Source organism: Salvelinus namaycush, chromosome 20, assembly GCF_016432855.1.
Source record: "Salvelinus namaycush isolate Seneca chromosome 20, SaNama_1.0, whole genome shotgun sequence".
In the NCBI taxonomy this organism is placed as follows: domain Eukaryota; kingdom Metazoa; phylum Chordata; class Actinopteri; order Salmoniformes; family Salmonidae; genus Salvelinus; species Salvelinus namaycush.
Window position 1 is genome coordinate 15,406,564 of NC_052326.1, and position 14,163 is coordinate 15,420,726.

General features: G+C 39.8%; 1 protein-coding gene across 1 annotated transcript in view; it reads right to left on the reverse strand.

Annotated features, from left to right (window-relative positions):
- Positions 1-13,740, reverse strand: part of LOC120065072 (rho GTPase-activating protein 39-like) — a 57,872-nt gene extending 44,132 nt beyond the window's left edge. The window contains exon 1 of the mRNA XM_039015758.1: positions 13,643-13,740. Coding sequence (XP_038871686.1) covers positions 13,643-13,656 — 14 coding nt within the window. The 5' untranslated portion in view covers positions 13,657-13,740. The remainder of the gene's footprint in view (positions 1-13,642) is intronic.
- Between the last annotated feature and the right edge of the window lie 423 nt (positions 13,741-14,163).

A 14,163-nucleotide genomic window follows, 5' to 3' on the forward strand; every position in this document is an offset into this window, starting at 1 on the left:
AGTGACCAATTTAAAACAGCCATTTAATGTTTACTGCCCTCGTAAACCAACATCTAACCTCGCCTAACAACAGGTTATTCAGAGAGACTCTGCCCTGTCTCCTGAGGACCAGCCCAGGCTGATGTTTCAAACACGGGCTGTCATTTAGCTAACCTAGCACTCCGTCCACCAGTGCCAAACTAAGTCAGCCTGAGTGTATTTACAGACCTACTATTTCCTATCTGAAGACATAAAATATTCTTTCTGCTCAGATACTGGTTTTTATAAATAACAAACTCAGCTAAATTCAGTTAAAATCCTCTTTACTCACCTTGCAAAACAGGTCACAGAGGTTCTTTGGAAATGTGTCAGAGGCTGGAATCAGACAATATAAAGACAACAAACCTTCTTCTATAAGCCATTCAGCCCAGTCGTGCGAGCAGTGGCATACACCTCAACATAAAATTAGTTATAATCTAGCAAAGGCCACCTTCTGTTTGATTATGTATTACGTTCAAAGTCTATACAACATAGCTGCCAGGCAACCTGCTTATCCAAATATTGTAAAACATAATGTGTTGTAAAGACATGGACTGAGTGTGCCGTGCTCGACAGTAGCCCCATTAGCAGTAGGGATGTGATAACAAATGGACAATTTATCTTAAATGCTTAAACTGCCCTTTTTTATTGGTTTTCCTTTAAGACAATTACAAAAACAGAAATTGTTATGTGAACTCAATGCAGAATATGGTCCTATTGCGTATGGTGGTCCTATTGCATAGGATCGCTAGTGGGAAATGAAGTTCTATGTACTGAATCTCAAAGCGAACACTTGGCCCATAAGCAAGTGGCCACTCGAGTCTTCAAGAGATTTGGCAAAAATTAACATTGAGATGATGTCTCCCATGACATGTCTTGTGCATGACTTACTCACTATTAAAATACAGGCACGGGGGCAGACAGACATTTGCTCTGATATACAGTGAGAAAGTTAGCTAGCTTCACTGACAAACACAGGGATGGAATGTCTAAGGATGTTAGGCAGTGCACCGATAAACAGTATGTAGTTTGTCACTTACGATAGTTTGACAGCTTGCTGATGAAGTTGTAGACATGTTTCTAGCAGTTAGTCCGTACTTTAGCATGTTTCCAAAGCACTAATCGCTAGCACCAATAGGTTGTAATGTTGGGTCAGCTAAAATCCCAGCGCAGCAGCCAACTCGAAATTGTACTAACTCAGGGTAGAGCAGGTTGTTCACTGTCTTTCTCTGCCATTTTTCCAACATGACGATAATGTGCAGAGCGCTTTATATTCGTGGCAAATAATTTGAAAGATGCATATCTCCTACTACCATTACAGAATTGTTGCGTTAGTCATTTGTTTAATTTGTATTTTTCCCTTAGTGATGATGATCGGGACCTGTTCGTGGTAGTTCTGTGGTAACTGCACTGTAAATTTTGTGGAAGAAAGTTTTTCTGATTAAGATTTTTAACATTAATGTCCCAATTTCGTTTAAACGTTCACACCCCGAATTAGCAGTGTGTAATTCAGACTGTACCATGTCCCCTTTAGTGTACAGTGTATGCTAGAGTTAGGGGCCCCCAGAACACAAAGCATATCAATGTATCTGCAATGAACACAAGGGAACTAACAGCTTAAGTAAACCAAGATGATGTATGTATGGATGTCAGGTGTAGACTTATGGCCATTTATTACATTTAGAGTGATGTTTGATTAAAGTTCTAACACCTAGCCACTAGGCTTGGGCGGTATCCAGGTTGTCATACCGACCTTGTTCTATCCTGGGATATTCAGTAATACCAGCACTGAACACAAGGGGCGCTATTTTAAGTAATGTAATCCCATAGCAAATGCTAGCTAAATGCTAACGAACGCATGAAAACATTTTTATAAAGTCTTTGACAAACTATTTCCAGGACAAACATCCCAGCTCATAAAAGGTATACAAGTATCTCAAAAATGCTACTCAAAGTTTGCTGCATGCACAGAACAAATATTGGCTTTTGATCAAGGAGGGAATTCTCTGCTGTTGTTACCAAGAGGAGCTTGATTGCAAGAAGCTAAGAAGTTAGTAAACCAAATGGATAACTGCACAGCATTTAGCACATTTTAGACAGTTAACTTAATAGTTCTAAGATATCAAACAGTGAGTGACTCACAAGGCTCTGGTCTCTCGTGGTTGTGTGCTTGTAAACTAACTACATGTGACTGGGGACTACCGATAAGCTTCAAAATGTAAAACAATGTGACAGGTGAAATGAACATGATCTGCTTTATCTCCTAACATATTGCACAAGTTGACTGCAGGTACGTACTAAAAAGTAGCTACAAATATTCAAATGTAGAAAAAATAAACTTCAAAGTAGTAGTTTAAATGGTATTGAAAAACTATCCTGTGGCCATTTCCAAATACCCCGGTATACGGCATACCATTGAAGCCTACTAGCCACACATTTTCTGAATTAGGAATAGGATACAGAGTATTGGGTCACCATTGTACTGGACAGACACAGGGAGGAACCCACATCCAGGCTTGAGAGAACAATCAGAGGGAGAGGAGAGCGTGCACATGTTTCAGATGACATAGAACAGCCCTGCACCTGTCACACACATTCTTTGCTTCTATTGTTTTTCAACTCTAATTCCAACCGTCCCACCAGTTCTCCTCATTGGCAACACAATAAATGGGAGGATTAAAACCTGGTGCTTCATTACATCTTTAGGCCTAACAGCAATGTGCTTTATATCAGGCCCTGAAGGCTGCATACTGTCTGCCCCTTTAGAATGTGAATGGGTTTATTTGCCATGCCATTGATTCTACTGTAGTGCTAAGAAGCCTGTTAAACTTCTTCCCCACTGCAGGAGTGCCCTGAGGATATAGGTAATTGTGGTGAGGAGATTAATGAAGTATGGGATCTGTACTTGCCTTTGGGGCATAGGGTTTCCCTTGTGAGACCGGGAAAGGAGCTCATGCGATGGTGACATTGATGGAGTTGTGAAATCCTCAAACTAGGAAGCATTTGGTCAAATGTCTCTGGGTTATGGACTGTTTTTGTGGTCGTATAGGTGTGCTTCAATAGTTTTTGAAAGAAGGTTCTGGTGTCTTTCTTTCTGAAGTAGCCTACATCAGCCTGACATTGCTGATCACTTTGCCAAAAGGTTGTCAACCCCCCCCAGCAGTTGTTCATGTTCATTCCTCACACATCCAGATCCAACACTGGGAGCCAGTGTGGGGTAATTTTTTATGGAGGATATGTCAGGCATGATAAAGCTGGCCTTGTGTTAAGAGATCAAATAAAGCACAGGAGCAGTGGTGGAAAAAGTACCCAATTGTTATACTTGAGTAAAAATAACTCTGGACGGTTCTGACTTAGAATATGTGGACAACTATAAATACCTAGGTGTCTGGTTAGACTGTAAACTCTGCTTCCAGACTCATATTAAGCATCTCCAATCCAAAATTAAATCTAGAATTGGCTTCCTATTTCGCAACAAGCCTCCTTCACTCATGCTGCCAAACATACCCTCGTAAAACTGAGTATCCTACCGATCCTTGACTTCGGCGATCTATAAGTGTCACGACTTCTACCGAAAGTAACTCCTCTCCCTGTTCGGGCGGCACTCGGCGTCGCCGGTTTACTAGCCGACACCGATCCCTTTTTCCTTTTCTGGTTGTTTTGTCTGTGTTCCTTTTCACACCTGGTTTCAATTGCGTTTATTTCTGTGTGTATATAGGGCACCTGTTACCTGCCTTATTTCGTGCGGGATTAAGCTTGTGGGTATTTTGCGCTCGTTTATCGTTGATGTTTCTTGTTCTCGTTATTACGCACGTGTAGTTTATTTTCGGAACTGAGTTTGTTCCTCCGTGCGTTTGGCACGAGTTTCTGTTTTGTTTTCGCTATTTAGGCACTGTGATCTGTGGGACCTTATATAGACAGATCTGTGCCTCGACAGTATCCTGTCTCTGAGCTCTACGGACAATTCCTTCGACCTCATGGCTTGGTTTTTGCTCTGATCTGCACTGTGAACTGTGGGACCTTATATAGACAGATCTGTGCCAATTTTGTATTGGTGGACTATGTATATATAATTATTATATTAAACACGCTTCTCAGTAATCCCTGCTCTCCTGCGCCTGACTCCTACACCTCTCACCGAGACGCACCTTATCACAATAAGTCTTTGCTAGGTAAAGCGCCGCCTTATCTCAGATCACTGGTCACCATAGTAACACCCACCTGTAGCACGCGCTCCAGCAGGTATATTTCACTGGTCATCCGTAAAGCTAACACCACATTTGGCCGCCTTCCAGTTCTCTGCTGCCAATGACTGGAACAAATTGCAAAAATCACTGAAGTTGGAGACATATCTCCCTCACTAACTTTAAGCGTCAGCTGTCAGAGCAGCTTAACGATCGCTTCAGCTGTACACAGACCATATGTAAAAAAAAAAAAAACATCCAACCAACTTTTAAATATACTTTTCAAGTTTTTAAATATACTTAAGTATCAAAAGTAAAAGAATAATTACAAATTCTTTATATTAAGCAAACCAGATGGCAGAATCTTTTTTTTTAAAGTACGGACAGCCAGGGGCACACTCCAACACTTAGACATAATTTACAAACAAAGCATTTGTGTTTAGTCAGTCCGCCAGATCAGATGCAGTTGTCAAAAATATAAATAGTAAAGTACAGATACCCCCCAAAAATGACTTATGTAGTACTTTCAAGTATTTGTACTTATGTACATTACACCACTGCACAGGAGACAGGCAGGGAGGGCAGGTTGCCAAGGAGGGGCAGATAGGTAAAGCACTTTAAGCCCCAGCCAGCAGCCCTGCGGTCACATTCTGCCTGGCTAGCAGGGAAAGGACAGGAGTCTGTACTATACATGCTACCACCCTGCAGGGTCACCTCCATAAGGGTCATGATGACTGGGTAGCCCCAGCATAAAATGCACAAATTCCTTGGCGAGGGAATATAAAACACCTGTTTGCTATTAAGTGACCTTTATCACTCTAGTATCACCTGTGAGTGACACTGCACACCTCCAAACCTGACTGTCTGGGAGCCATAAGGTGTGTCATAATTGAAGCTTGGTTCTGTCTGTTCCAAATCAATGGTCCAGCTCAAAGTGGACATTCCGCAACTTACTTTTTGCCCTCTACATAATAGCTGTCAGTTCATCTTCAGAAGTGTAGAAAGGGAAATTCCCTGTGTCTCTGCACCAAAACAATTAGGAAATTAAATCATTATTTTTTATATTTTTTATTTTTTAACAGTTCGAGAATATCATAACTTCTATCATAACTTGTTTGTCTTCTGAGAGGTTTCTAGTGTTACATAAACCCAGAGGGTGTCTGTGAAAGAATAAAAACCTGAACCATGAGTCAATCATATGCATTACAATGGGTATGCAGTGTACCCTATGCTAATGCCTGATGGCCATGGACAATGGGCTCTATTGTCAGATCAGCAACCAGACTTCATTCAACTAGAACTGTCTCCATTACCATTCCCACAAGGGCCGCCAGCCAATCATAGCCCTCCATCGGAGTCCAGTGGGTGGAGCTTGGGACATGTTTAGGAGATTTGGGGTGAACTCCATCAACAGCTGTGATAATCCAAAACATGAACAGTTTGCACTTCTCCTGCCCTGGGATTAAGACTACATTTTAGAGTTGACAAGGTGGCCCTTGAAAAAGGATTGATTTTCCAATATTATTTCCAACTTACAGTTTTACATTACCAGATAGGATATACTCTTTCCCAATCCATACAAGGGTCCCACTCTCAACCCAATGCCCCTGCAACAAACTTGCTCTGTGTGCGAGTCAAGATTAAACAAGACCTTCCTATTGGTTTAGATGTGGAATATTTGAATGTTGGCTAACCCTAACCCTAACCCTAACCCTAACCCTAACCCTCCAAAATAACTAAGAAACAGTGCTCTATGGTGGCTGTATGGAGGCTTTTGTCTTGGTCTTCGCCCACCATCCTGCTCTTCCTACCACTAAAGTAATGCTGGGAACTTCCGGCCCCTCATAGCCCAGCAGGACATGCCCAGTGACTGTCTCTCTGAGACATGAGACAGCAGCAGGGTCAAACCACAATAAATCCTCTTTTATAGGGGGCAAGCCTGACCAACAACAGCCCCCTTTACCCCCTACAGGCCTCCACTACTCCTCCTCCCATCCTCAAACAAATGAGCACTATCAGGTCAGACGGCCTCTGGATGAGAGTGAGCATGTGGGACATAGAGACAGAGTACAGGGTGTTTACAAAATACACGACTCAATGTCAGTCAATACCAGGAATAATGGGGTCACTTGTCCAAACAAATATGGAGATAAATGAACCAATTAGGATGCAACTCTGATTAATCTTTGTTATTTCTTTGTCCATTCTTTATCATCAGATTATCTGAGGTGAAATGTAACAAATGAAGACATAAACCAACATTTAGGGCTGAGATTATTAAAAAAGCCCATAAGGAGTTAACCTCAGCCATCTGCTTGGACAATAGTCAAACAACACCCTTTCCATTCAATGTTCTTGTTTAACTATGTAGTTGGACAGTCTCTGTATGGAACTGCAATTTGAGTTGCGCCTGCCATCTCTGTTCCCCATCTCCTGCCAACATGACAACAACCCCAGTGTCTAAACCATGGCCGAGTTACAGGGTGAGAGGGGGGTCAGAGGTGGCCAAGTGAGCCACACAGGAAAGAGGCATCCGTCTGGGTAAAAACCTGAGGATGCAGGTGAAGGACTGGTCTCTCTAAATCATGACCATCTGTAACTTTTGGACTGGTAGTCCCAATGCAGCCCTAATGCAAGGAACATGAGCACTTAAAACACTAAACCATGTTTACCACAGCTGAGGTCAGAAAGTTAAGCCAGTCATTTAGCTCTGTCTAAGAAGGATTCCAAATGTCAGAGGTTGGATTGGGACAGGGCACACAAATTTGGATGGAAAAAAATAGGAGCTCCATCACCTTGGTAAAAGCCAAAGAGAATCACAGAGGAGTGAATGAGTGTTAATGAATTATCACGTTCTTTCATCGTAACGTTTTAACCAATCTCTACAGAAAATTAGCAATCAGCACCATAGAACAACGAGACATAATACATCGCACTAGCCCTTAACGGCCCAATCCAACACATCCATCATCAAAGCCATTGGTTGTGTGACGGAGATCCTGCCTTCACATTGTCATGTTTCTCCCAAAAGGCCTGGCTGGCTGGTTTGCACTGGGGTAACCTTCCTAGAGGAATGCAGTGTCCCATCCTCCTTTGTCTGTAGACCATTGTGAGTCTACAGAGTAAACAGAGGGACAACATCCTATTGTGAGGCATCTCAGGAGCTCACAATCATATCCTACTCTGACCCGCTAAAAGTATTTAGACATTTTAAAAGTAAGGTTAATTAGCTAGACTATATTTAGGCCCTCTCCAACAAGAATGCTTTTTAATAAGGGAGTTTTTCAGTCCATCCCAATGTGAGAGTTGTTTTTGGAACTAAGTTTAGCTCAGAAAGAGCAGACAGTGAGGCAAACTGGTTTTGTGTTAAACTTTCCTCTGTTCCAAGATGCAGGTTCTTGCCATTCTGCGAGCAAACTTCTGGGATTTGTTACAATAAACTAGGGCTGGGCAATATACCATATCTAACGGTATACAGGTATTGATGTTTCAATTTGAATTTGCCTTCTATAAAAAGGTATTTGAATGTTTGGTTTATTAAAATGTGATAAGTGTGAGTCATCTCTCGCTGCCGCTTTCCACATAGACCTAGCCCCGCCCCTTGTCACTCAAGAAGCGCATTTGTTGTTCCTTGACCATAAGACACTTGCCTTCAGTCTGCATGGTCAATGCAGCACATGCAACAACGTTGATGACAACGATGCTATTTTCACTTTGCTTCTTAATATAAATTCACTAGCATTCTATAATTACACTATTCATTTGTGTTTCTTACATCTACAAACAGCTTGTTTACATTTTCTTAGCAAGTTAGCTAATTCTTAGCTAATTGTTAGCCGCTACTGCTAATCGCTAGCTAATAAATGTACCGAGTCAAAGCAAATGTAATTAGCTCTACAGCTTGATAATACCAGTGATTGTGTAGACCTAAATCAGCATGTTGTTTGTGCAACAGTATCTTCAAATCAAAGAGAAATACGTTCACTACATGAAGTAGCTAAGCGAAAACATTTAACCTGTTGAGGACAGAGGGCGCTATTTTCACTTTGGGGGAAAATCGTGCCCAATTTAAACGGCCTCGTACTCAATTCTTGCTCGTACAATATGCATATTATTATTACTATTGGATAGAAAACACTCTCTAGTTTCTAAAACCGTTTGAATTATATCTGTGAGTAAAACAGAACTCATTTTGCAGCAAACTTCCTGACAGGAAGTGGAAAATCTGAAATCGATGCTCTGTTCTAGGGCCTGCCTATAAATGTGCTTGATATATATTAGTATACATGCACTTCATACGCCTTCCACTAGATGTCAACAGGCAGTGAGAGAAGAAATGGAGTGTATAACATGATCTGAGGTGGAATAAAAGCTCTTGGCATGACGTGACACCCATTTCCTGTTTCCTGGAACGCGCGAGAAGGGACCTGGTATTGATTTTATTTGATAAATGTGACAATATCATCGTAAAGTATGTTTTTTCAATATAGTTTTATTAGATTATTGTAATTTATTCGGGACGTTAGGCGTGTTGCGTTGTGTGCCTTTGTTCAGGAAGGAGAGCTTCGCGCTACTTTGCTAGCTTTCCGTGCTAATTGACTGGAGAAGAGGACATTCTAAAACCAAACAACGATTGTTCTGAACAAAGGACCCCTTGTACAACATTCTGATGGAAGATCATCAAAAGTAGGACCCATTTTATGATGCTATTTCATATATCTGTCGAACATGTGAACTAGTAGTTTGCGCCCAGATTTTGGGCACTCTCTCGCTATAACTAAGCTGGATGTCGTAATGAAGTTATTTTTAGAATTCTAACACGGCGATTGCATTAAGAACTAGTGTATCTATCATTTCCTATACAAAATGTATTTTCTAGTAACGTTTATGAATAGTTATTTGGTCAGAATAGTTGAGTGTCATAAAAATATCCGCACATTCTGGGAAAAAGATGCTACGTTAGCACAATGTATAACCACTGATTTCAGCTCTAAATATGCACATTTTCGAACAAAACATAAGTGTATGTATAACCTGATGTTATAGGACTGTCATCTGATGAAGGTTTATGAAGGTTAGTGAAAATTAATATCTTTTGCTGGTTTATTCGCTATCGCTAACGTGCCTATTGCTATCGCTAACGTGCCTTGATGAATGAATGCGGTAGTGTGGTAGGCTATTGTAGTAAGCTAATATAATGCTATATTGTGTTTTCGCTGTAAAACACTTAAAAAATCGGAAATATTGACTGGATTCACAAGATGTTTGTCTTTAATTTGCTGTACACCATCGATTTTTCAGAGATGTTTTATGACGAGTATTTAGGTATTTCACGTTGGTCTCTATAATTACTCTGGCTGCTTCGGTGCTATTTTTGATGGTAGCTGTGATGGTAGCTGCAATGTAAAACTGATTTATACCTCAAATATGCACATTTTTCGAACAAAACATAGATTTATTGTGTAACATGTTATAGGACTGTCATCTGATGAAGTTGTTTCTTGGTTAGTTTGGTTGGATCTTGGTTAGTTATGTTGGTTTTGTGCATGCTACCTGTGCTGTGAAAAATGTCTGTCCTTTTTTGTATTTGGTGGTGAGCTAACATAAATATACGTGGTGTTTTCGCTGTAAAACATTTAAAAAATCGGACATGTTGGCTGGATTCACAAGATGTGTATCTTTCATTTGCTGTATTGGACTTGTTAATGTGTGAAAGTTAAATATTTCTCAAAAATATTTTGGGAATTTCGCGCTCTACCTTTTCAGTGGAATGTGGGAGGAGTTCCGCTAGCGGAACCCCGGAGCCAGACAGGTTAAGTAGCCAAAGATTATAGGGTCCCCTAGGAAACACTTATCAACACTTTGGTTCCTACCCTTTCACAATACACCTCCCTGGCATTTTTCATTCTTTGTCATATCAAACACTGCATTCAAAAGTTCCCACTATTATATTCTAACTATAGAATTAGAATAATCATTATATTTCCAAGATTCCAACAGTTCACCCAATTGTTTTGCTCTAAATCACAAGTCAAATGGCAATTGCAACATTTTGCATTAACAGGGCTTTTCTGACTCTTACTTCTTTGCATATGGGCATTTCCATCGAAAATTACCCATGAGCATCAACATGTGATGTTCATAGGAGCATATCAATTGGGTGTCAAATTAAAGCTAAGAGTCTATATTTTGGGAAATGAAGGCATTTATACATGTATTATTATTTTTTTATGTTCCATTTAAAAAAATTAGGCATAAGAAAGGCTTTGATTTCTGGATAGACAGATGGAAAAGGGGTCTTAGAAAACATTTACCAGCAAAAGTCTTAAAAGGTTTTAGAAATACATCAAAACACAATAATGTTGACATAAAGACCTCTGCCAACTAATATAAACACTTATATTTTGTTTTGGAGAAATTGTTGCCTCGTGCTTTGTAATTCCGTTACCAAAAACCCACAAGATATTTTCTAATGAAATTATGGAAAGTTCACAGAAGTAAAAATGAATGGGAGATCTATCAATTTGTTATAGTGATTTTACTGATATCAATGATTAGCTTATTTTTTTATAAACTATTAGTTCTTCACATTTTTTCCGCAGCAATGTACACATGGAGGTAGGCCTATGTGTTAATTACAAAATGCAAATTGAGGGAAAACACCATTCTAAAATGAACAGCACACATGCAAGCAGTTTCATGGACAGAGATGGAAATATCCATTAGAAAGAGGGGGGATTTAAAGACGCATTAACTATCATGGGTTACTAATATGAGTAGGATAATGCATTTGGGTGATAGACAACGAAATAAAGTTGAAAGAAAACCAATAGAACAGGAGAACGCATAATGAGCAAGTCATTATAAAAATACTATTAGCCTTTTGCACAGTACAGCTTGAGTTGGCCTGACTGTGAAAGACCAATATGGGATTTATCATTTTAAATCATTCAGAGTGTATGTCACTGTTTCTCATAGAATTTTCCACACAGGGCGCCTTTCCTTTGTCGGGCAGGCCATTAGAATTTTTGGGCCAAAATTAAAGTATACCCACTTCTCCAGGGTCCACTGTCTAGATCAATAACTAAGAGATATTTTTAAACTCAAGGTGCCATGTCATAGCTGACACCCCATTCTTTCTGCAGACCTCTGAAGTAAGATTAATATAAGATAAGACATTTTGGAAAACGTGGTCGCATAAAAACCTGAGGGAGAATTTACTTGAATTCCATTACCAGTTTGCATCTATATAGTTTTTTTTAAATACATTTTTATTATATTTTATTTTTTTAACATCGCTCTGCCATTTCCTGGGTTGCAAAATGTTGAATAGTTTGCTTATTTTCCGTTTGTGAGAAAACAAGAAAGTATAGTGTGGAGAATCATTGTACCATCTAAACCACTGAAATATATTTTCTATAACCAAAGACATTGTATTTTCATCTGTTTGAAGCTGGTGTACAAAAAAGTAAAAACGCAAAAACTAAACTTAGGAACGGGAAGCGTAGAAATTGCATACACAGAACAAATCTACCGCTTGCATTCAATGAGAATTACAGATATATAACAAAAATTTCTATGTGAATTTGGTCGGGTCGCCCAAAAACATACATATTGCAGTCAAAGTGTAATTCCGTTACTGTGGAATTGCCCATATTACTTAGTTTCTGTTTCAAAAGTCTCCAGGAGTCAGTGGACGCTTATGTTTGAAGTTTTACGTTTTATTAATCATATGTACGAGATACAGATGGTATACACCGTCCAACGAAACGCTTACTTGCAGGTTCCTTCTCGACAACGCAACAATAAGAAAAAATAAACTATATAAATAGAGCAAAGTAAATGGCTCAGTAGAATAGAATAAACTTTTTAGCATAAGTATAATACAGGAAGGTAAAATGTATTTGTTTTGGGGAAGGGAGGATTGGGGGCAAGTGATAAATTGTGCAGTATTTAGCAATGTGTATCGATGGGGGGATTTATCCTCTTGTACAATGTGTGATAGATCGAGTGGGACGGATTGAAAAGTGAGTGTGTAGGCAGAACCCAACACCACACAGATGCTCCCCATCTCACGCTGTCACCAATACCCGAACGTTGGATAGGAACACCAGCTGCACACGGAGAGGTAAAATAGTGCTGCGCTGTGAGATGTATACTCCCTAGTACTCCAGACCATATAAATGGCGTCTTTTGCAAACAGCATGCTACTGAGGACATTGGAGTGACTCATATGTCTGATGGTTACACCACCAGTGAGGGAATGAAAGCCATCAAAAAAGTGTTGAATGTCCCCTCGAACCACTCTAAACGGAGACATCAAGGCTGTTGAGACTGCAGGGGTTGGCTAAACACATTATCTCAGAAATGCTTGCTTTAAACCGGTGACACCCAATAACACATTCAAATCCATACACACAATTTAATTTATGTTCATCAATAATTCACTTTTTGGGAAGTAAAAAAATGGAGTACATTCACATAAGACTTTCTTTGAGCTTGTGGCGAAGACTTATTTCCATTGAACCATCTGTTTCATAAAACAAAATCAAAGCAGAAGAGAGGCTAAAGGGTTTTAATGAGCAACTTCACATCTGTCTTAAGGCATAGAGACAGATGTTGGAGAATATTAATGTGTGAATAAACCAAGTCAATCTAACTGCACCAGCCATCTTAACCTACATGAGTGAAACAGCGGTGCAACAAATGGGATACGGAACATTTGTCTTCCGCCTTGGTTATTGGTCTGTTAACCACACTAAAGAGCCAGTAAAGCCAATTTGCGAATCAGTTAAAGATGAATCATAGTGGGAACTGACAATTAAATGAAACTCAAAAGGCAAACTAAATATTCCCAAAAAGGATACAGCATCTATGGGAAATACTTCATTTATAGACAACAATTTCAATCATGCTTTGATGTTGGGTGAATATGTTGACTTAAAACATGTTTTTAACAAGATTAATGGCTAATAATTGTCTCTATAGGATACTGAAATATGTTATTCATATCAGTTATAGCTCTCAAACAACCACCAGATAACATGGGGGGAAACTTTTTGGTGACTAGTTTTCTAAATGATTATCTGAATATCTTTCAGCATTAACCTGTATAAACAGGACAACAGACATACACTATAATAAAAGTTAGGTCCATAACCTTGCAATATCACTTTCCTCCACCATTCCTCATCTTCACAGGGATATTGGATAAGACAGTACACACTTTAAATTTAAATGTAAAATGTTTAACATCCTAGGCTACATTGAAACAATCGTAGCCTATCCGTCTGTTAAGTAAATTACACTTAAGTGTGGTTAGTCGGTGCTCGAAATTCAAAATAGTCCGCCAAACAAATCCTGCGGTGCTGGTTGAGTTAAAGTTAATTCTGTTATAAATGTTGCCCGTTAGTTTTAATTTCCAATACCAGTTATCTTACCTTATCACGGACATTTTCTTCACATTGTAAACATTGCTTTGCCTTGGTCTTGAAATTATAATGTAATGTTGACTTATTCTTGTTAATTTTCCCACCGCGTTGGACGGTCTGAACAAGAGACTGTACTCCCGTAGTGATTTAGATATGGAGTCTCCGCCTCTGCACGTGAGTCATACGATGGGGGTCACCCCGGAGTCCGAGTCCAGGACGCACCCACGCGCTTCCCGCTCATCCTGCTATTGCCATAAGGCTACCTCTGACGGGACATTCGACACAATTCTAAGCCTACCCTTGGTCCATTGTTGATGCTTTAGATTTATGTCTCATTTTCACGTCTTTAATATTGAAGTTTTTGAGAGTCCTAAATACATTTGCCCCCCACATGGGAATTTAAAGTGTAGGCGTTCCTACGGGCTTAACATTATTAACAGGCCACTAGCTGTTGGTTCTGCAGGGTTGGGCAACTGGCGGCCCGCCAACCGTTTTTGCGTGTTTGTGTCACAGGAGGTTGGTGGCACCTT